The 21,302-nt window shown below is 52.1% G+C and overlaps 3 protein-coding genes across 3 annotated transcripts; 2 read left to right on the forward strand and 1 right to left on the reverse strand.

Annotated features, from left to right (window-relative positions):
* Positions 1 to 222: 222 nt before the first annotated feature.
* Positions 223 to 4,161, forward strand: CALR (calreticulin). Its single transcript, XM_007098188.2, has 9 exons — positions 223 to 397; positions 766 to 867; positions 1,071 to 1,274; positions 1,718 to 1,812; positions 1,902 to 2,111; positions 2,191 to 2,304; positions 2,391 to 2,534; positions 3,195 to 3,287; positions 3,378 to 4,161. The coding sequence occupies exons 1-9, from the start codon at positions 307 to 309 to the stop codon at positions 3,576 to 3,578; spliced, it is 1,254 nt and encodes a 417-aa protein (XP_007098250.2). The 5' UTR covers positions 223 to 306; the 3' UTR covers positions 3,579 to 4,161.
* A 1,908-nt stretch (positions 4,162 to 6,069) lies between these two features.
* RAD23A (RAD23 homolog A, nucleotide excision repair protein) lies at positions 6,070 to 11,614 on the forward strand. Its single transcript, XM_042978306.1, has 9 exons — positions 6,070 to 6,239; positions 7,620 to 7,781; positions 7,954 to 8,135; positions 8,274 to 8,329; positions 8,463 to 8,590; positions 8,837 to 8,915; positions 9,033 to 9,163; positions 11,213 to 11,377; positions 11,458 to 11,614. The coding sequence occupies exons 1-9, from the start codon at positions 6,168 to 6,170 to the stop codon at positions 11,569 to 11,571; spliced, it is 1,089 nt and encodes a 362-aa protein (XP_042834240.1). The 5' UTR covers positions 6,070 to 6,167; the 3' UTR covers positions 11,572 to 11,614.
* A 1,130-nt stretch (positions 11,615 to 12,744) lies between these two features.
* Positions 12,745 to 14,961, reverse strand: GADD45GIP1 (GADD45G interacting protein 1). Its single transcript, XM_007098186.2, has 2 exons — positions 14,605 to 14,961; positions 12,745 to 13,105 (listed from the first exon to the last, which is right to left on the reverse strand). The coding sequence occupies exons 1-2, from the start codon at positions 14,952 to 14,954 to the stop codon at positions 12,787 to 12,789; spliced, it is 669 nt and encodes a 222-aa protein (XP_007098248.2). The 5' UTR covers positions 14,955 to 14,961; the 3' UTR covers positions 12,745 to 12,786.
* Positions 14,962 to 21,302: the final 6,341 nt, after the last annotated feature.

A 21,302-nucleotide genomic window follows, 5' to 3' on the forward strand; every position in this document is an offset into this window, starting at 1 on the left:
CCCCACAACGCGTGGTCGTCCTTCATTGGCCAGTTGTATGGCCAATAGAAATCGGCCATCTGGGAACCCTGCGTTCCGAGGCACATACTAACATGCTCAGACGACAAGGACCCAATGGAAAGTCAGGGCCGTGACCACTGACCAATCATAAGGTGCGGAGGGCGGGACAAGAGGCCGGGCCAGGTTGGTTTGAGAGACAGTAGGGTATAAAAACGCGCGGCCGGCGGCAGCGTCCGTCCCTACTGCAGAGTCGCCGCCGGAGGAGAGGTTTAAAGGGCTCGCGCGCCGCCGCCCCCTCGGCCCGCCATGCTGCTACCCGTGCCGCTGCTGCTCGGCCTCCTCGGCCTGGCCGCCGCCGAGCCCACCGTCTACTTCAAGGAGCAGTTTCTGGACGGAGGTAAGGCCTGGTCCCGCCTCGAGGCCGCCGCGACGACGAAAGCGGTCCCCCAGCCTAGATCTGCGTTGTCGCTTGTAATTACTGCTTAGAGGGCCAATACGGTGGCCTCCGGGGACTAAAGCCGCAGGCGATCCTCCGTTGTGTGTCCCTTGGGGAGCGTCGAGGGTGCAGCGGACTCTCGCGGCGTGAGTTAGGGTTTGGCGGAGGATCCTTTAAGCCATCCGAAGTGTCAAACTAGAGGTTGGGGTGGGGGCAGTCGGGGGTTATCCCTTTTCCAATCCGCAGCAGTTTGAGGCTACTGGCAGGTATTCGGTGGGGGTGGAGTGGGTCAGTACGGCCGCACTGAGCCTGCCCCTTTGATCCTCTAGAGGGGTGGACCGACCGCTGGATTGAATCCAAACACAAGTCAGATTTTGGTAAATTTGTTCTGAGTTCCGGCAAGTTCTACGGTGACCAGGAAAAGGATAAAGGTAAGAGCCTGGCGGAGTTGGGGGGGGGGCGGTGATCGGATTCAGGGGGACTTCCTGGAGGAAGCTCTTGCACACGACAGACACAGCCTGGGATCCCCATGAGCAGGGCAGGGGGGGAGGAAGGGGCAGTGGTTTGTACGGCCAATACTTAGGGTCTATGGAGGTTGGGGCTGAGCCATGACCTCACTCTGGTCTCTTGCTAGGGCTGCAGACAAGCCAGGATGCCCGCTTTTATGCCTTGTCGGCCAGATTTGAGCCCTTTAGCAACAAGGGCCAGACGCTGGTGGTGCAGTTCACAGTAAAACACGAGCAGAACATCGACTGTGGGGGCGGCTACGTGAAGCTATTTCCAGAGGGCTTGGACCAGACGGACATGCACGGAGACTCTGAATACAACATCATGTTTGGTGAGGGGCCCCGCCCTGGTGCTGACCTCTGATTAGTTACAGGGAGACTTAAATGTCAAGGACCCTTAAAGCTGGTGACAGGTAGTTTTGAGGATATGGACTGTATTTATGTAGTTGAGGCTGGCCTTGGGAGGGGAAACGAGAGGATTGCATTGTTATTTGTTGGTGTGAAACTGTTAATTTGTGGTGTTTTATGTAGTTATTTCCTGATATTAGCTGTATCAGATTCTAGAGCTCTGGTTGGTTGGTTGGTTATTTCCTTTTTGAAAGTTTCCACCTACGGCCCCTTAGAGCCCGTCAGAGGCTGATTCCTGTGTTGTGACCCTTTGCAGATCTGTATTTAAGAACCAAGTCTTGCTTTGTAAAGGGGGGGGGGGCGGGGAGCGGGGAGCTTTGCTACGGTGGGCATCCTCTTGCTCTAACTGGACCAACTCTTCACGTAGGCCCGGATATCTGTGGCCCTGGCACCAAGAAGGTTCATGTCATCTTTAACTACAAGGGCAAGAACGTGCTGATCAACAAGGACATTCGTTGCAAGGTGTGACTGGGGGTGGTGACAAAAGGCGGATAGGGGAGTGTCAGAGGCCAGCCTGGTGGGCGGGGCCACTCATCTCCCACTCTCTTCAGGATGATGAATTCACACACCTGTATACGCTGATTGTGCGGCCGGATAACACCTATGAGGTGAAGATCGACAACAGCCAGGTGGAGTCGGGCTCCTTGGAGGATGATTGGGACTTCTTGCCTCCCAAGAAGATAAAGGATCCTGATGCTGCGAAGCCTGAAGACTGGGACGAGCGGGCCAAGATTGATGACCCCACAGACTCCAAGCCTGAGGTTGGTGTTTGGGCAGGTTCTCCCTACATGGAGGGTGTAGAGGACAGCTGGGTTGACTGACCTCTCTGTGTACCTTCAGGACTGGGACAAACCCGAGCACATTCCTGACCCTGATGCTAAAAAGCCAGAGGACTGGGATGAAGAGATGGACGGAGAGTGGGAACCACCAGTGATTCAGAACCCTGAGTACAAGGTGGGGCTCTGAGCGGGGTTGGGGGGACGCACAGTGGGGAGTATGCTGACCCCCACTCACCCACTGGTTACCTTCCTCTTCTGCAGGGCGAGTGGAAGCCCCGGCAGATCGACAACCCAGATTACAAGGGCACTTGGATCCACCCAGAGATCGACAACCCCGAGTACTCCCCTGATAGCAACATCTATGCCTATGAAAACTTTGCTGTCCTGGGCTTAGATCTCTGGCAGGTGAGACCGAGGGGATACCTGGAGCTGGAGCACTTCACAGGTTCAGGGTCACCCAGGAGGAAAGGGACGGTAGCATTCAACCCCGAGCTGGTCTGATCCAAAAGTAGTGCTTTTTCTGAAGGATTTCGTGGTCTGTCTTATGGAGCGCTCATAGCACTCTCTTTGAGGTTTTGCTTATTTATGTGCCAGCTACCATTTTCAGTCCCTTTATGCAAAGGAGCTTGTTCAACTGTCCTCAACAACTAGAAGTTAATTGGATTACCCCATTAGAAAATTAGTTTCACCGACGCTTGGTTGGCTCGGTTGGTGGAGCATGCGACTCTTGATACTTGGGGGCATGAGTTCAAGCTCCATGTCAGGAGTAGAGCTTGCTGAAAGAATATAAATAAACAGATAAATAAATGTGACTTTTAGAAAAAAATCAAAGGAAGAAAATTAATTTTAGAGAGACCAGGTTGACGTTTTATTCACTGACAAATACTCTGTGCCTAGAATGGTGCCTGGGTGGTAGAAGGTACTGGAAAAATATTTGAACAAGGGACCGAGCCCCCATTTTACAGATGAAGAAAGTGAAGGGCCTTGTGTAGTGGTCCTGGGAACAGAGGGGGTGGGAGTGTTGTCCCCTCTGACCACCCACCTACCCATCCTCCTGCCCCCCAGGTCAAGTCTGGCACCATTTTTGACAACTTCCTCATCACCAACGACGAGGCGTATGCAGAGGAGTTTGGAAACGAGACCTGGGGTGTCACGAAGGTGGGACCAGGGTCTGATCCTGGGCTAGGGGGTGGGCAGGCCTGGTGGGTGGGGGCCCGGCCCTGAAGTACGGGTGTGGTGTGTGTGCAGGCGGCGGAAAAGCAGATGAAGGACAAGCAAGATGAGGAACAGAGACTAAAGGAGGAAGAGGAGGATAAGAAGCGTAAGGAAGAGGAGGAGGCAGACAAGGAAGACGAGGAAGACAAGGATGAGGAGGACGAGGACGAGGATGAGAAGGAGGAGGAGGAGGAGGAAGATGCTGCCACTGGCCAGGCCAAGGACGAGCTGTAGGGGCCACACCACCGCCTCCAGGGCTGGACTGAGGCCTGAGCGCTCCTGCCGCAGAGCCGGCTGCGCCAAATAATGTCTCTATGAGACTGGAGAACTTTCATTTTTTCCAGGCGGGTTGTGATTTGGGGTGGATTTTGGTTTTGTCCCCCCCCCCCCTTTTTTTTTTTTTTAAACTGGTGTTTTGTCTTTGATTCTCCTTAGTCCTTATTCCTGATCCTCCTCTTTCTTGATTGACATCTTTGCCTTCTTCTGTCCCCTTCTCTCCCCAGATCCCTTAGTTCCCCTCCAACCTGAGGGGGCAGGGGAATGTGGAGGAGAAGCCCCAGGCCCGAGACTCCATCTGCTCTCCTTCCTGGATCCCAGAGGGGGGCAGGAGAAGAGGGTGGCATCCCCAGCCCCCCCCAGCACTGAGGAAGAACAGGGCTCCTAGGGCCTGAGCTCTGACCCCTACCCACCGCCTCCCTTCCTCCCCTGCTCCCAGGACTGGGCCACTTCTGGGTGGGGCAGTGGGTTCCAGCTCGGGTCACACTGAGAATGTAAGAACTACAAACAAAATTTCTATTAAATTAAGTTTTGTGTCTTCCTCCTGTGTCTCCTTCTGGGGGATGGGACTCGAGTAAGGCTCATTTTTCAGCAGCTGAAGTGTTGATTAAATGTCTCATAAGGTGATAGGAGTTGTTGTTTACCCCCACAACCCCAAACCAGTCGGAGGAGAGCAATTGTTAAGTGCCATTACAGATACTCCACATGAGAACTCGTTGAGTCTCTGCACCGAATTGGTGTTTGTTTCTAATACCAGTTCGGTTTGAGGCTGTGTGCCAGAATTCAGTAAGAGATAGAGCAGGGCTATGAACCCACACCTTAGCACCATTTCATGCCATCCATTGGACACTCATCCATATATACTTATTTTTTAAAAAAAAGTTTTTCTTAACGTTTATTTTTGAGAGAGTGAGCATGAGTGAGGGGGGTGGGGCAGCACAGAGAGAGAGGGAGACAAAGAATCCAAAACAGGTTCCAGGCTCAGCCGTCAGCACAGAGCCCTACGCAGGGCTCGAACTCCTAAACTGCAAGATGGTGACCTGAGCCGTCCAGGAGCCCCTTAACCACATTGTAAAAGTCTCAGCTGGTGTTAAAAGCTATTCCTTTTATAATCGTGAATATAGGTTCAAAGGTGGTAAATACTTTAATGGTGGTCTTTAAATTCTCGGAGGGAAAGAGATGGTCCCACAGGGGGGATGGTACAGAGATGACCGGTCAAGGAAGTCTAGGCCTCTGAGGCTCTCCTAGGCCCATCTCTTGTTGGGGACCACAAGGCTGTCACTGAAGTCCTGTAAGTAGGCTGGAGCTCATGTCCCTTGTTGCAGGGGAGAGGCAAGAAGTCCTCAACGGCTTGGCCTCTGGTGGAAACATCTAGGCTTGGTGTGCTGTAGAGGAGAAAAACAGCAGGACCTTGTTACAGTTGAGCAATGCCTGAGGTATCTGGTAACTGCCTGGTGCTGCGCTTGGGTTGAGTGCTTGGAAACTAAAGAGCAGGTTTGGAGGCAGGAAGTGATTCAGGATGGGAAGGCCACCTAGTAACTGGGAGATAAGCCCAACCTTGCTTCCAACCAGTCCCACAAAACACCATATTCAGCTTAGGCTAAGCAATCCTTCAAGTCCATATTCATTGGATGGTTCACCATGCCTACCCTACCGTGTTCTGTGGTCCAGCCCCACCCCTCTGGGAGGCCTCTAGAATTGATGTATCCAGGAAAAGTTGGTGGAGAGATTCTGTATTCAGTGTAGGGAGGCCTTGAAAAGTGAAAGTTTACTTAAATAATTGGGTCAGACTGGGGATACTGGGGTGAACAAAGTGGTCAGGGAAGGAGCAAGAGAGAGATGGGGCACCCAGGAACTAGTACTGTAGGTTCATTCCCAAAATCCAACTCTCCCTCAGTAACGAATGAGGCCACAAAATGCCAGTCGTTCCTGTTTCCGCAGCCAAATGTGGTTTCTCGAATTTTTATTTAATTGTTGGTGACCTTTGGAGTATTTTTTCCAGCCCTGAGTAAGGGTTCCTGTGAGGGTGGCCAGACCAGAATAAAACTCATTTGGAAGACAAAAATGAAGTTTTTATGGAAGAGATATAAATATCCATAAGTACATGAAAAACTGTTCAATGTAATCAACAAACTCATAGGAGCACGAAAGTGGGGTCGTCGGAGCCATTTTGTGGCTGTATGACGTCACCGCTAACGGGCATGGCGTCACTCGCAGGAAACCACGTGACGTTATGCGCGCTGACTGAGAAGCGGCTCGCCCCGACCCCGGGCGCAGACTGTAGTCTGCGCATGCCTGGCCAAAGGGCTCGCTCGCTCGCTCTCTCTCTCTCTCTCTCTCTCTCTCTCTCTCTCTCTCTCTCTCTCTCTTGCGCATGCCTACCAAGGCTAAGGGGGCGCGCGCAGGTCACGTGCTCTGGTGGTCGGCGCGCGCACCGCCTGCCCCGGAAGCGGTCGGCTCGCGGCGCGGCTGGGCGCTAAGATGGCGGCGGCGTGAGTTGCATGTTGTGTGAGGATCCCGGGGCCGCCGCGTCGCTCGGGCCCTGCCATGGCCGTCACCATCACACTCAAAACGCTGCAGCAGCAGACCTTCAAAATCCGCATGGAGCCTGACGAGACGGTGGGAGCCGGACCGGAGCCTGGGGGCGGGAACGATGGGGGCCGGGGGTGGGTGGGGGCGGGGAGGACGGGCTCCCGACTGGAGGGGCGGGGTGGACGGCGCGGGCAGGGCCCTGCCCACCCCTCCCTACTCGCCTGGCTCCCGAGCCTCCCTCTGGTTCTCGGCCCAGCCCCCAGCGACTCGTGCTGATGGCGTTTGTGGGCCGGTCTCTGGACGAGGCCCCACCCCCCAGGGCACCCATCAGGCCCCGTCTCCAATGTCAGTGCCCTCGCGGGTCGCTGGAGCCGCTGGCTCCGATTCCCGGACAGGCCACGCTCTTCCGGACGGGAGCTCCGAGTTCGTAGCTTTGCAGGCGTCTCCTTGGGACGTTGGTGGCCGAATTTGGGAGTAGTGACCAGGAGATTCCAAGTAGTGACGGCAGTGACGATGAAAATGATAAACCATTTGACTTTCAGTGATCCATGTTTGTTGGTTGGTGGTTTGTTCTTTACCAGCCGCTGAGCGTTTTAGTGTTAATCTAACTAAATCTGCAAAACAGGCTTGTCATTTGAGCACTCTTGACTTATCCACCACGTTTTACAGATGTGGAAATTTAGGAATGAGAAAACTTTGTCACCATTAGAAAAGCAAGTAATAGCAGAATAGAGATTGAAATTTGGTTTTGCCTCAGGTGAGAGCCCGTGGCGTAAACATTATGCTGCGTTTTTAGTTGAAAAGAGACTTAGGACCTAAGAAATATATTGAGTGTCTAAACTCTGTTTGGTACTTTTTGCACAACTAGCTCATGAAGGAGACATCGAAGTACACTTTTTGTAGAAGAGGAAGAAGCACTCATTTTTTGACTAGCCCGACGGTTTGACTTTGGGCAAGCTACTTAATTTTTTCTCTGTGTCTGTGTTTCCTCAAGTATAGAATAAGGCTAACGATACCTGTTTTATGCAGCAATGAGGTTTTATAAGTGATGTGTATACATAGTATGTACGTAAGGCGTTTTTGGAAAAACTGAGCGCTGTCATCAGCGTGCAGTGAAGAATCTTACTTCTTTTTCCTTCTATGTTTAGCATACTTTACATCTTTTGAAGTTACGTTTGTTTTGTTTCCCTCTTCTCACATTAGTGTTATCTCCACGAAAGCAGGGACTTCGGATGAGTTTTGTTCCTTGCTCTGTGCCCAGTACCTAGAACAGCGCCCGGCATGTCATAAGTGTTGAGGAAATGCTCCGTTGCATGGTGGGATGAGCAAATAAATTTGAATCTGGTGTTCTTGACCATGAAGCTTAGCCTCTGTGCCATCGAAGCTTGTGGTGTCTTTCCCTCCGCTTCCCTCTGCCCCCAGAAGAAAGAATCTTGAGGTTTGCAATGAGTGTGCCCTTCCTTCCAGGTGAAGGTTCTAAAGGAGAAGATAGAAGCTGAGAAGGGTCGTGATGCTTTCCCTGTGGCCGGACAGAAGCTCATCTATGCTGGCAAAATCCTGAGTGATGACGTCCCCATCAGGGACTATCGCATCGACGAGAAGAACTTCGTAGTCGTCATGGTGACCAAGGTGGGTGAAGTGTGCTGGTTGGGGGTGGGGGGTGGGTGAATTAGCTGGGGAGTTGGTAAAGAGCCTGTGTGCCCCAGAGAGATTAGCTATGAATAGGGCGGGGCAGAGACAGGATGGGATGTTGGGGCTAGATAGGGATATTGATGCCTGCTCCTTTTTCTGGGTGTCACAGGCCAAAACTAGCCCAGGCACTTCAGTACCCCCAGAGGCCTCACCCACTGCTGCCCCGGAGTCCTCCACATCCTTCCCTCCGGCCCCTGCCTCAGGCATGTCCCAGCCCTCACCTACTGCCAGAGAGGACAAGAGCCCGTCAGAGGAATCAGTCCCCACGACATCCCCGGAGTCTGTGTCAGGGTAAGGCAAGGGAGCAGCAGCCCCAACTTGGGCCCTGTCCTCCCAGTACATTCCAACGCCCTCATACATGTTCCCACATATCTGGGGGAGGGCAAGCACCGGAAGTCAGGGTCCGATTTCTCTCTCTTGAATTTGCAGCTCTGTTCCCTCTTCAGGTAGCAGCGGGCGAGAGGAAGACGCGGCATCCACGCTAGGTGGGTGGGTGGTCCCCAGGGCAGAAGCAGTTGGGTGCCCCAGCCAGCAGCTGGGCCTTGTGTGGGTGTGGGAGGGCCTGGGAGCTGTCCTTTCCTTTCCTTGGTGACCCAGGCCTTGCTGCTCCTTCCACAGTGACTGGCTCTGAGTATGAGACGATGCTGACAGAGATCATGTCCATGGGCTATGAGCGGGAGCGGGTCGTGGCCGCCCTGAGAGCCAGCTACAACAACCCCCACCGAGCCGTGGAGTATCTACTCACGGTGAGGTGGGGCTGCTGCCTCCTGGGGAGGCCTCAAGGGAGTACTCGGGCTTAAATACCTTAACGGGTGGTGAGAGAGGCAAAACCTGCCCTCAGAAGCTTTGGGGTTGTGGTTCCAGCCAGGAAAGGCTTCCTGCAGGAGCTTGGACATGAGCGGGTGGGGTGGGCCTGGGGAGGGCAGGGCCGTGCGTGCAGGAGGGGGGCAGCGGGCAATCTGCGCATTAGAACTAAATAGGACCCCTGACAGGGAATTCCTGGGAGCCCCGAGCCAGAACATGGTTCTGTCCAGGAGAGCCAGGTGTCGGAGCAGCCAGCCACGGAAGGAGGTGAGCGGGTTGGGAGATGTGCATGTGGGGTGTCTGTCAAGGCATCTGACTCCCCCGCTCCCGAGCTTCTGGGAGTCCAGCATGGCGTCTAACTCCACACCTTCCTCCTGCCGGCAGGAGAGAACCCCCTGGAGTTCCTGCGGGACCAGCCCCAGTTCCAGAACATGCGGCAGGTGATTCAGCAGAACCCAGCACTACTGCCCGCCCTGCTCCAGCAGCTGGGCCAGGAGAATCCTCAGCTTTTGCAGGTGCGGCCCTGGGGGTGGAGGGAGCCAGGGCAGGCACCACCTCCACTCCCCGTGCGGGTGTCACGGCCCCAGAAAGCTAGCCTGGCCTGGCCTGGTATGTGGGAGTCTCTGTTTGGAAAGCAGGTCTGATGCCCCCTGATGCTCCAGGCAGTATGATGCTCTGCTTGGTTTCATGTAATTTTCCCAAACATCCTGTGAGGTGTAAGTGCTGTTGTCCTTCTCTCTAATGGAGGCAGATGCCAGAAGTTTGGAGTAGTCTGGCAGCTGGTGTGGTGTGTGTCTGCCTCCAGCCTCTGGGTCCTTTGTGTCTGGCTTCCATACACTTGGTGCATCATAAGCGCCCACCGGGTTGCGTGGCACTGCCCAGAACCACCGTGTCCCAGTTGGCTCTGGGACCACTGTGCTCAACGAGGCTCCACCCGGCCGTCGAAGGTTCCTGTGCACACGGGCAGTGGCCCCTGGGTGTGACAGGGTTTTCTGGATCCTCTGTGAAGGTCTCCCTCTCTTGGTTTAAGACCTGTCATCTGCTGCTTCTCCACTTCTCACTCCGTCTCTTGTCCTGGCTCCTCCTTTTTACTTTCCCCAGATGTTGTAGGGCACAGGCTGCACACCTCTGTTTTTATTTAGTCCTCCCTGCATATCGTCTTGGGCAGTGATGTCCCCCAAATCGACGTGACCAATCTGGACCTCCAAATGTTACGATCCTTCTAAAATTTTCTTTAGTGTTTATTTTGGGGCGGGGGGGGGGGGGGTGGAGAGAGAGAGGAAGACACAGAATCGGAAGCAGGCTCCAGGCTCCGAGCTGTCTGCACAGAGCCCAGCACGGCGCTCGAACTCACAAACCACGAGATCATGACCTGAGTGGAAGTCAGATGCTTAACTGACTGAGAGCAATCCAGGTACTCCTAAAAGTGCTTTCTAGAGGTCTAAGACTTCAGAGCAGACCCTCTTCTCATGCCTCCCCTTCCCTGCAAGGACCAGCCTGGGGTTGCTTGAGCCTCAGGCCCTGGGGGCTTGCTGGGGTCACCCATCACCTGTCTTGCCAGAACATCTCACTCAGCCCAGCCCTTCTCCCAACCTCTGTGGCTGCCACCTCATCTCCCACCTGGTTTCCTGGCAGCCACCACCCAGGCCTTGGCTTCTGCACTGCCTCATGGTCCATGCTGCACCAGGAGCCAGATTCCTAAAAGAGCACTCTTTGCCTTGAAATTAAAAACTGTCACACATAGGGGCGCCTGGGTGGCTCAGCTGGTTAAGCGTCCGCCTTCAGCTCAGGTCATGATCTCACGGTTTGTGGGTTCGAGCCCCACCTCACGCTCTGCTGACAGCTCACAGCCTGGAGCCTGCTTCAGATTGTCTGCCTCTCGTTCTGCCCCTCCCCCGCTCACGTTCTGTGTCTGTCTCCCAGAAATAAATAAGTAAATAAATAAATAAATAAATAAAGTCACATGTAAATAGAGTTGTAGAACACCTGGATGAGTTAATGTTTTTAAAAAGTATATGGATCACATCTTTTGCTGTTTAACCATCACTGTGGTGTTCCCTCATACTAGAAAGCAGAACACAGGTCTGGTCCCTGCACCTTCCTCTCCAATCTCATCTTTTGTTTTGTCCCCTTTTTGTTCTTTTACTCTGTTCATGCCACACGGGTCTTCTGTTTCTGGGATTTGCCAAGTACATTTCTACCTCCAGGCCTTTGCACTTAATTGTTCTATCTGGAGGAAATTTCCCTTCCCCTCCTACAGATCACAGACCTCCCTTTCCTGGCAGGCAATGTTTTTTTTCTAGCCCAGCGTTTACCCTACTGAATGCTGGGGCCGCTATTTACATTGTAAATCGTTATCCACTCGTTTGCTTGTTCACGGTCTATCTTCCTACCCTGGAACATCAGCTCCACCAGGATGGGGCCTATATCCACCATTATGTTGCTGTTTGGCCAGAACAGGCACCCTTTAAATATTTGCTGAATGAATGAAAAAGGGCTAAGGACCTGGGGAGGAAGGCATCAAGGGCTAGGAGTCACAGTCTCGTTTTCTCCGTCTCACACAGCAAATCAGTCGGCACCAGGAGCAGTTCATCCAGATGCTGAACGAGCCCCCCGGGGAGCTGGCAGACATCTCGGACGTGGAGGGTGAGGTGGGCGCCATAGGTGAGGAGGCTCCGCAGATGAACTACATCCAGGTGACGCCACAGGAGAAAGAAGCTATAGAGAGGGTGAGAGGCCTGGCTGAGGGGTGACTTCCCTGGTGGGCCGGGCCCTCACCCCCTGCTCATACCTGCCCATCTTCCCACAGTTGAAGGCCCTGGGCTTCCCAGAGAGCCTGGTGATCCAGGCCTACTTCGCTTGTGAAAAGAACGAGAACTTGGCAGCCAACTTCCTCCTGAGTCAGAACTTTGAGGACGAGTGATGCAGGGAGGCCAGGCCCCCCCCCACCTCCCCACCCCCCCCAGCTCCAAAAAGTTTTATAAAAGAAAAAAATATATATATATTCATGTTTATTTAAGAAGTGGAAAAAAAATCAAAAACCTTAAAAAAAAAAAAAAAAAACAACTTCCCATCCTCCCAAAGTGGCTCCAATTCCCATCTTGGCCTGAGAAGACCCAGGCCAGACAGCTGTCCCTGATCCCCCGCCCCAGCCCTGCCTGCTCCAAGAAACTGGCAGGACTGGAGGCGACAGATGGGCCCCTCTTGGCCTCTGTCCCAGCTCCCTGCGGCCAGATGGAGAGGCGGCTGCCTGCTTCCCCCTCCCCCAAAGAGCCCCTGAGACCTCCCCCCCGCCCGCCTTCTTCCAGGGTGAGGGGAAGCTGGAGCCCCAAACTTTGATCCTCCATTGGAGTGGCCCAACCTTTCCATCTCGGGTGAGCACCTCGGGAGGCCTAAGGATCCCTTCCCTAGTCTGGCCTTGGCCTCTGGCCTGCATCCCTTTGCTGGGGAGGAGGAGGCCTGGCTTGTCCTGCCTGGGGAGGGGGTAACATCAGAGCTGCTTCGGAGGTCGAGGCCACCCCCACCCCAGGACAGAACGTGTCTCTGATAAAGGTTTTGAAGCGAATAAAGTTTTAAACGCTCGTCCTGTGGTGTGTGCCTACTGGGGCTTCCTACTCTGGCTCCTCTGGGTCTGGGGGCCGGTTGGGCACAGGTGATACAGCGGTGCCAAGAAGGGGCAGTGGTCTGTCAGCCTCTGCAGACTGGGGCTCCCCGTCTCCACACCCTCCTTTGAGGCCAGCTCGTTCCCAGGCAGTGGGCCCCAGCCCCAATTTAGCCTTGGAAGGGCTGCTTCTCCCTGCCCACCCCCCCCCCCCATCAGCACCACAGTCTGTTTTGGCTACACTTCCCCCCTTAGTAATTGGCTAATTACTGGAGATTAATGTTGGTAAACAGAAGCCTTCTTCTCCTCTGCCATCTGCTCCTCCATTATTTCCCCACTGCGTCTCTCTTTCTCCCCCTGAAGCCTGAGCTAGCAGGGCCCAGAGTCCCCGAGTGAGCAGAGCCAGGAAAGGTGGGGGATTCCCTGGCCCCAGGTGTTGGGAAGGAACCAGGGGGCCCAGGAGGGGGCCTGATGAGAGAGGAGGACAAAATCAGGGGTGGGGCCATCAGGCGGCGGGTTTTATTGGGAGAAGACCAGTCAGGAACCGGGGGCCACGGAGGTTGCCGGGTCTTCGGCTGTGGCAGCGGCCAGCGCAGCAGCTCGTGCCTCCTTCTTCTGTCTCTGTTTCTCCTCCTTGAGGCGTTTGCGCTGCTGCTTCTCCAGGTCCTGCAGCAGCTCCTGGAAGCGGGCGCTCCTCGGGTCCACGTGGTAGCCCAGGCGCTCCTGAGCCTCAGCCTGCAGTTGGGCCCGCCGCTCCTTGTCCGCCTGCTCCTTCTCCCTGCGCTCCTGCTGCCGCCGCCGCCAGCTCTCAATCATCTGTGGCATCTTGGCCATGCTCTCGGCAATGAGCTGCTCCCTGCGGCGGAGGGCGGGGCGGTGAGAACAGCGACGCCCAGCCAGAAAAGGAGCGCCCGTCTGCCCACAGCCCACCCCCTAGTCTGCCCACATTGACTTCCCCGCGGAGATGAAAAACTGGGAAGACGCGGTGCTCGTTAAAACTGTCGGGAAAAATCCTTGACAACTGAAGTAACGGGCAGGAGAGAGGAACTAACTTGCGTGTGATCTTGAGCACAGGAGAGCCAGATCCCCAGAACCCCCAGGAGGAGACCCAGAGTCAACTCAGCATTTCACTGAGCTGTCTACTGAGCCGTCCCAGAGCCACACACCGTATGGCCATTCCCACAGCGCTTTCATCCTACAGACATCACTTGAGCACCTGCTGTATGCCAGGCCCAGTTGTAAAGGCAAGAAATGGATTGGACCTTTCCCTCCGGTCCTATGAGTAGTTGTGAGGCACGGCCCCATTTTATTTCATTTGTTTGTTTTTTAAGAAACCCAAGGTGGCTATATTAATACCAGATTAAGTAGATTTCAATATCAAGAATATTATCAGAGATGAAAAATAATGACACGGGCGCCTGGTGGCTCAGCTGGTTAAGCGGCACAGCCCCATTTTAAAGATCAGAAACGTGAAGGTGAAAGATCTGAAGCCTGATGGCAGGGTTATCCCGCTGGGATGGGGTAGAGCCTGGGATTCACATTCTAGATCCACTGTTCAATGCGTGGGTGACTGGACAAGTGATTCCAAATTTCCAAGCTTCGGTTTCTCATCTCTAAAATGAAGGTGATCCCCTCTTCCTCTTAGAGCTATTGTGAGGACGTGAACAATGAAAACCAGGAACGTGCCTGGCCTGCTCCTCCAACTTGCCTGCCCACTCCCTCTGGGAAGTGGTACCGTCCTGATGCCCCTGGTCTTGCATCCTTCAAGTCTCCTTCAGAGTTGTCTCCAAGTCTGACCTCTGCCCTTGACTGCAGGCCCCATCACCTCCCACTCTTCCCCAGTCACACTGACCTCCTGGCAGTTCTTAAAGCATATTCCTACCTCAGGGCCTTTGCACCAGCTGTTCCCAGTACCAGTAACACTCTCCCGACGATCTCCCCACGGCTGTGTCTGGCCACTCAAGTCTCTAAGTATCAAGTCCTCAGAGACCGAGGTTCGAGGTCTTGCAAACCAAAGTCTCTCTCCAAGGCACACTTTTAACTCAATTTTATCTCTCTTCCTCATGGTTCTCTGCCCCCACCTGAACTTATCTTGTTTTGTTCTCTGCTCTGTGCCCGGCACCTGGGACAAGGCCTTACACAGGAGGCCCTCAGTAAAGATTTGATGAGTGGCTAAACGCATTGTTACTCAAAAATCTGTCTTGTAGCTAGGTGAGCATACAGGTAAATCTACGTGCAGCACGCAAACCCCCCTGCGATGGACGCTGGATAGAGTTAAGCGCCGTGCACAACAGTTCATCCGCCCGGCCGCAGAGGGCACAGCCCGCAGCCCCGCGCCCACCCCACCGCACACACCTGGCCTGACGCTTCTGCTCCTCCGCCAGCCGCTGCACCCGCAGCGACTCCTGCATGGCCGCCAGGCTCGGGCACCATTCGCGCTCCTCGGCCTCCAGCTCGCGGAGCTGCTCCCGCGAGGGCCACAGCGAACCGGCGGCCACCCCGGAGGCGGCGCCGTGCCGCGCGAACTGCTTGGCCGCGTGGCGCGGCCCTAGCTGCCAGCGTGGGGTCAGTGGGTCGTCCGGGTCCGGCCACCAGGGCCCTGGCGAGCGGCGTGGGGGCGGCGGCGCCCGGTAGTCCCGGGAGCCCCGGCCCAGGGACGTCGCCAGCCCTAGCAGGCTGCGCGCCCGCCGCACGGACGCCGCCATCTTGGCTGTGCGGGGTCCTCGCGGGCCGGCCGGGCTGGCCACAACACTGCCTGCGCGCGAGGTCCGGAGACGGGCTGGGCGGGGCGGGGCGAGGGGGAGTCCCCGTGGCCCCAGCTCCCGGCTGGGGAGAGGAGGGGGTAGAAAGTTTTTTATCCGTCTTCAAGTATAGTTTAGAATTTTTTTTTTTTTACCAGTTATTTATTAAAATCGCATTATATTTTCATTTTATATTCTTAAAGTAGCATTTGATTTTTCATTTTACAATGTAAATATGAAATGTTTAAAAACTTAAATATGACTTCCATGTGAAGTTTAAACTACATATTACTTTATATTTTAAATATTTAGAATCTAAGGTATTCGTTAAAATGTTTAAATTTCATCTTAAATACTTATTGTTCATAACATTAAATATTTGTTATGCTTCCTTTTATGCTTTAAATTTGATTTTGACTATTTCAGGATTTTTATTTATTTTTTAATGATTATTTATTTTTGAGAGAGAGAAAGAGTGTGTGAGCGGGGAAGGTGAACAGGGGAGGGGCAGAGAGAGGGGGAAACACAGAATCCAAAGCAGGCTCCAGGCCCTGAGCTGTCAGCACAGAGCTCAGTGCAGGGCTCAAACGCGATAACTGTGAGGTTGTGACCTGAGCCGAAGTCCGATGCTTAACTGACTGAGCCACCCAGGTGCCCTCAAGGTTTTTATTTTAAAGAATTATGTAAAACCTTACCTAGACAATTGTTTAAAATGTTTAAATTTCTATTTAAAACACTTATTTAAATTTCTATGATTATTTAAGACATTTATGTAGAAATTCGATCTTAAATTTTATTGTAAATATTTTGTTACTTTATGCCTTTTAATTTAATTTTTCATGTTTAAAAAATGTTTAAATTGGTTGATCAAGGTGCAGAAATTAAATACTACTTACACAAAAATTTTTTTAATGTTTTTGAGTTTTGAGAGAGAGAGACAGAGCGCAAGCAGGGGAGGGGCAGAAAAAGCAGGAGACACAGAATCCAAAGCAGGCTCCAGGCTCCGAGCTGTCAGCACAGAGCCTGACGCGGGGCTTGAACTCGTTAAGTGCAACAGCATGACCTGAGCCGAAGTCGGATGCTCCACCGACTGAACCACCTAGGTGGCCCAACACTACTTTTTAAAAACAGGATTTCAGTCTTCAAAAGGAAGGAAATGGGATGAAGAACATGGGTAAATCTGGAAGACATTATACTGAGTGAAATAAGCCAGTCACAAAAGAACATATATTGTGTGATTCCACTTATATGAGGTCCTTTGGGGGAACCAAATCCGTAGAGACGGAAAGTAGATGGTGGTTGGCAGGACAAAGAATGGGCGTTAGTTACTGTTTAAGGGGGACGGAGTTTCTGTTTGAGAAGACGAAAAAATTCTGGAGCTGGAGAGTGGCAGTGGTTGCACAACAATGTCAATGTGCTTAATAGCACTGCACACGACGCTTGAAAATGATTAAAATGGTATGTTTTACGTTACATGTATTTTATCACACACATGAATCGCAGTTTGCGCAGTGAACTAGGAAGCCTGGAGAAGAACCCTAGCTCGTAACAGCGCCGTGTATGCATCAATCCCAAACCGGAAACAGCGGGTGCCTGAGTCCATTCACAGCAGAACGGAGACCTAGGTTTTGATGTTTCAACCAACAGAATACTACACAGGAATGCAAGCGCAGAGACTACAGCCGCCCACAGCAACGCGAGTGATTCCCAGGGACATCATTTATAACAAGCAGGACCCACGTGATTCCTTTTCACAAGGGGGTGTTTTTCGTTGTGCGAAGTTTTCACAAGTCATCCTTTTTGTGGAAAGTGGAGAGGGGCGCCTGGGTGGCTCAGTTGGCGCCTGGGTGGCTCAGTCGGTTAAGCGGCCGACTTCAGCTCAGGTCATGATCTCTCGGTCCGTGAGTTCAAGCCCCGCGTCGGGGGCTCTGTGCTGACAGCTCAGAGCCTGGAGCCTGTTTCAGATTCTGTGTCTCCCTCTCTCTGACCCTCCCCCGTTCATGCTCTGTCTCTCTCTGTCTCAAAAATAAATAAACGTTAAAAAAATTAAAAAAAAAAAAAGAAAGAAAGTGGAGAGCCAGTGGTGTCATTAGGGATGCGCACCTTGAGGGGTGACCGATGAAAGCAAGGCAGCAGCGATCATTCTGGAAGTCCAGGTGGGATACCTCTGGCGGGGACGAGTAGGCATCTGGTGGGTCACGTGGCAGGGTGGGAAGGGGAGGGGGCCACTTCGTGACAGGTCATTGGGCTGGGCAGTCCTGTTCTGTTTGCTTTTCTCCAGATAGACTGTATTCAGGGTTCTTTCTTGGCTACAGTGACGCCTGAGTTATAAGTATTTTTTAAGCTGTGTATGTGTGGCTTGCATACTTTCCTGTAGATTTATTATATTTTGCAAGTGAAAAAAAAACAAAAATACAAGCAACAAAAAGGATTGCAGTGAGCAGTCTTAGGCCCACCTGTCTCCCATCCTCCACTCCCCTGACTGAGCTGCTTCCCCAACTTGTGTCAGTTTCTGATGTATCCTAGAGCCTCGCTTTATGCATTGTCACTTATAGTGTTAACGAATTATTTCACAGGGACAGATGAGTACAGTCACATGCGTCATCACCCAGACTTAACAGATATTAACATTTGACTGGATTGCTTCAGATCTTTTATTTACTTACTTATTTAAATTTTTATTTATTTATTTAGAGAACGTGTGCAAGGGAGGGGCAGAGAGAGCGGGAGAGAGAGGATCCCAAGCAACCGGGATTGCTGACAGCTCTGTGCAGTCGGCCAAGAGCCCGAGGTAGGGCTTGATCTCACGAACCATGAGATCGTGACCTGAGCCAAAGTCAGGGACCCAACCGACTGAGCCACCCACACACCCCATCATCATCACTTTGTTTTTTTAATTTTTAAAAAATGTTTATTCGGGTTTTTTTTTGAGAGAGAGAGACAGAGTGCGGTGGGGGGGGGGGAGGGGGCAGAGAGAGACAGAGACGCAGAATCTGAAGGAGGCTCCAGGCTCTGAGCTGTCAGCACAGAATTCAACTCAGGGTTCGAACCCACGAACCGGGAGATCATGACCTGAGCCAAAGTCAGATGCTTAACCGACTGAGCCACCCAGGCGCCCGATCAAAAAGTGTCCTATTTAGGGGGGCCTGGCTAGCTCAGTTGGTGGAGCATGCAACTCTTCATCTCCAGGTTGTGAGTTCGAGCTCCCTGTTGGGTGCAGAGATTACTTTAAAAAAGTAACAAAGTGTACTATTCAGTGTCTTCAAGCATATTCACGTGGTTGTGCAACCCTTATCGCCATCCATCCCTGGAATCGGTCATCTTGCAAAACAGAAACTGTCCCCGTTAAATACTAACTCTTCATTCCTCCCTCCCCCAGCCCCCACCATTCTATTTCTTTCTTTTTTTTTTAATTTTTTTTTAACGTTTTATTTATTTTTGAGACAGAGAGAGACAGAGCATGAACAGGGGAGGGTCAGAGAGAGGGAGACACAGAATCTGAAACAGGCTCCAGGCTCCGAGCTGTCAGCACCGAGCCCGACGTGGGGCTCGAACTCACGGACCGCGAGATCGTGACCGGAGCTGAAGTCGGCCGCTTAACCGACTGAGCCACCCAGGCGCCCCAGCCACCATTCTATTCCTGTCTCTTATGAACCTGACAACTCCAGGGATTTCATAGAAGTAGAAACATGTAATATTTGTCCTTTTGTGGCTGGTTTATTTTACGGAGCCTGATGTCCTCAATAACATCCCCATTGTAGCATGTGTTAGAATTTCCTTCCTTTTTAAGACTGAATAATATCCTGGTGTATGTGTTTACCACATTTGGTCTGTTCATTCGCCCACCGACGTACCCTTGGTCTGCTTCCACCTTATGACTGCTGTGAATAATGTTCCATGAACATGAATGTAGAGTGGTTATTTTTAATAGGAAAAAAAAAAGAGTAGAATAAAAATACCAGATTGTATCGCATGTAGTAAGGGTAAGTATCCTCTGGTAAAAGAAAACTTTCTGCCACATATACGTATGTGGATATACTAATGTTCCAGTCGTGATCGCTGCTAAGAAAACCTGGCCCCAAACCACCGTTTCGATTATGCTCAAAGAGTGTTATTGATCAGGAATTTGGGCGGAGCCCAGTGGGGAGGGCTTGTCTCTGTTCCATGCTTTCTGCGGCCCTCGCTGGGGAGAATTTGAAGTTGAATGACCTGACGCCTAGCCTCCAGAATCTTCGGCAGGCATCTTCCTTCCTTCCTGTCTCATCATTGACGCCAGCTGAAGTCTCAGCTGGGCTGTTGGGTGGAGTATCGTCTGCAGAGTGGTTTCTCCGTGTGAACCAATTTGGGCTGCTTCACCACATGGTAGCTGGGTCCCAAGCGAACCAGGCCGAAGTGCGTGGCATTTTTAGGACTGAGTTTCAGAAATCACATGACATGGGGCGCCTGGGTGGCTCAGTCAGTTAGGCATCCAGCTTTGGCTCAGGTCATGATCTCTCGGTCCGTGAGTTTGAGCCCCGCGTCAGGCTCTGGGCTGACGGCTCGGAGCCCGGAGCCTGCTTCGGATTCTGTGTCTCCGTCTCTCTCTCTGTCCCTCCCCCACTCAGGCTCTGTCTCTCTCTCTCTCTCTCTCTCTCTGTCTCAAAAATAAATGTTAAAAAAATTTAAAAAAAAAGAAGTCACATGACATCATTTCTGTTTGATTCTATTGGTGGAGCCAGTCACAAAGTCTAGGTTCAAGGGGAGGGATCAAAGACTTTGTCATGCAATCAAAGGATTTTCAAGGTCACGTACAAAAGATTGTATGTAGAGCCCAGAGAATGGGGCATATCGTCGAGGTCTCTTTGGAAAATATAATCTGCTTCTGGTTCACAGTATAAAGTATGTGTCTTATTTAAAAAAAAAATTTTTTTGGGGCGCCTGGGTGGCGCAGTCGGTTAAGCGTCCGACTTCGGCCAGGTCACGATCTCACGGTCTGTGAGTTCGAGCCCCGCGTCGGGCTCTGGGCTGATGGCTCGGAGCCTGGAGCCTGTTTCCGATTCTGTGTCTCCCTCTCTCTCTGCCCCTCCCCCGTTCATGCTCTGTCTCTCTCTGTCCCAAAAATAAATAAAAAAACGTTGGAAAAAATTTTAAAAAAAAATTAAAAAAAAATTTTTTTAATGTTTATTTTTATTTTTAAGACAGAGAAAGACAGAGCATGAATGGGGGAGGCTCAGAGAGAGGGAGACAGAATCTGAAGCAGGCTTCAGGCTCCAAGCTGTCAGCACAGAGCCCGACACGGGGCTTGAACTCACGGACTGTGAGATCATGACCTGAGCCGAAGTCTGACGCTTTAACCGACTGACCCACCCAGGCGCCCCAATTTTTTTTTTTTTTTAATGTTTACTTATTTTGAGAGAGTGTGCGTGAGTCAGGGAGAGGCAGAGAGAGAGAGAGAGAGAGAGAGAGAATCCCAAGTAGGCTTTGTGCTGTCAGTGAATAGCCCGACAGGGGGCTCAAGCTCACAAACTGTGAGATCATGACCTGAGCCAAAATCGACAGTCAGGCGCTTAACTGACTGAGCCACCCAGGCGCCTTGAAGTGTATTTCTTACTGAGCGTAGTGGTTAAAAAAAAAAAAGTTAAAAAAAAATCTGTGCTCCATATCGTTCATGGTAGGAATAAACTATAATTATTACAGCAGGCTCTTTTGATGGACGTTTGTTTCCAATTTTTCTCCACTGCAGAAATAATCCTGCAGTGAGCCTCCCTATCTGTGTTCCCCTGTGCCCACGAGAGGAGGTTTCCCTGAAGTGCCCAAGAAATCCAAGTCTTTCCCCAGGATTTGCCAAGGGACATATGGCTACTGTGGTTGAGGTCCAGTGAACGAAGGGGGTTGGGGAAGGAGGTGCAGTGAAGAGTGATAGGCAAGGGCCAGCCCTGCGGGCATTATAGGCCATGGTGAGGAATGTGGTTTATTCCAAGGGCAATGGGGAGCCATGGGGAGTCTTTGAGCAGAGAAGAGATGGATATGATTTATAGTTCTCCTCTGGCTGCTGAGAAGAAAAGACATTGAGTGGAGCAACATGGAGAAGCAGAAAGACCCATTAGGTGGCAGGAGGGGCCACGTGGTCCCAGACCCGCACTGGCCTCAGGGCCTTTGCATCACCTCTGTTGTTTCTATGCCTAGAACTGTCTCCCAAGATCTTTATATGGTGGGCTCTTTCTTGTCGTGCAGGTTTAACTCAGTGGTCACCTTCTCTACTTCCTGAACCTTTGAAGAGACAGGTAATGAAGTATAACTGGTCTTTGACCTCAAAGTCAAAGACAAGCTCAC

This window comes from Panthera tigris, chromosome A2 (genome assembly GCF_018350195.1).
Source record: "Panthera tigris isolate Pti1 chromosome A2, P.tigris_Pti1_mat1.1, whole genome shotgun sequence".
Classification (NCBI taxonomy): domain Eukaryota; kingdom Metazoa; phylum Chordata; class Mammalia; order Carnivora; family Felidae; genus Panthera; species Panthera tigris.

Excerpts from the sequence above, each read along its gene's own strand:
- CALR (XM_007098188.2), top strand. The coding sequence starts at position 307 with ATGCTGCTACCCGTGCCGCTGCTGCTCGGCCTCCTCGGCCTGGCCGCC. Across the intron at positions 398-765 it reads GGAGCAGTTTCTGGACGGAG|AGGGGTGGACCGACCGCTGG; the intron begins GTAAGGCCTGGT and ends TTGATCCTCTAG. Across the intron at positions 2,112-2,190 it reads CCACAGACTCCAAGCCTGAG|GACTGGGACAAACCCGAGCA; the intron begins GTTGGTGTTTGG and ends GTGTACCTTCAG.
- GADD45GIP1 (XM_007098186.2), bottom strand. The coding sequence starts at position 14,954 with ATGGCGGCGTCCGTGCGGCGGGCGCGCAGCCTGCTAGGGCTGGCGACG. Across the intron at positions 13,106-14,604 it reads GAGCAGAAGCGTCAGGCCAG|GGAGCAGCTCATTGCCGAGA; the intron begins GTGTGTGCGGTG and ends CCTCCGCCGCAG.
- RAD23A (XM_042978306.1), top strand. The coding sequence starts at position 6,168 with ATGGCCGTCACCATCACACTCAAAACGCTGCAGCAGCAGACCTTCAAA. Across the intron at positions 6,240-7,619 it reads GCATGGAGCCTGACGAGACG|GTGAAGGTTCTAAAGGAGAA; the intron begins GTGGGAGCCGGA and ends CCTTCCTTCCAG. Across the intron at positions 7,782-7,953 it reads TAGTCGTCATGGTGACCAAG|GCCAAAACTAGCCCAGGCAC; the intron begins GTGGGTGAAGTG and ends TGGGTGTCACAG.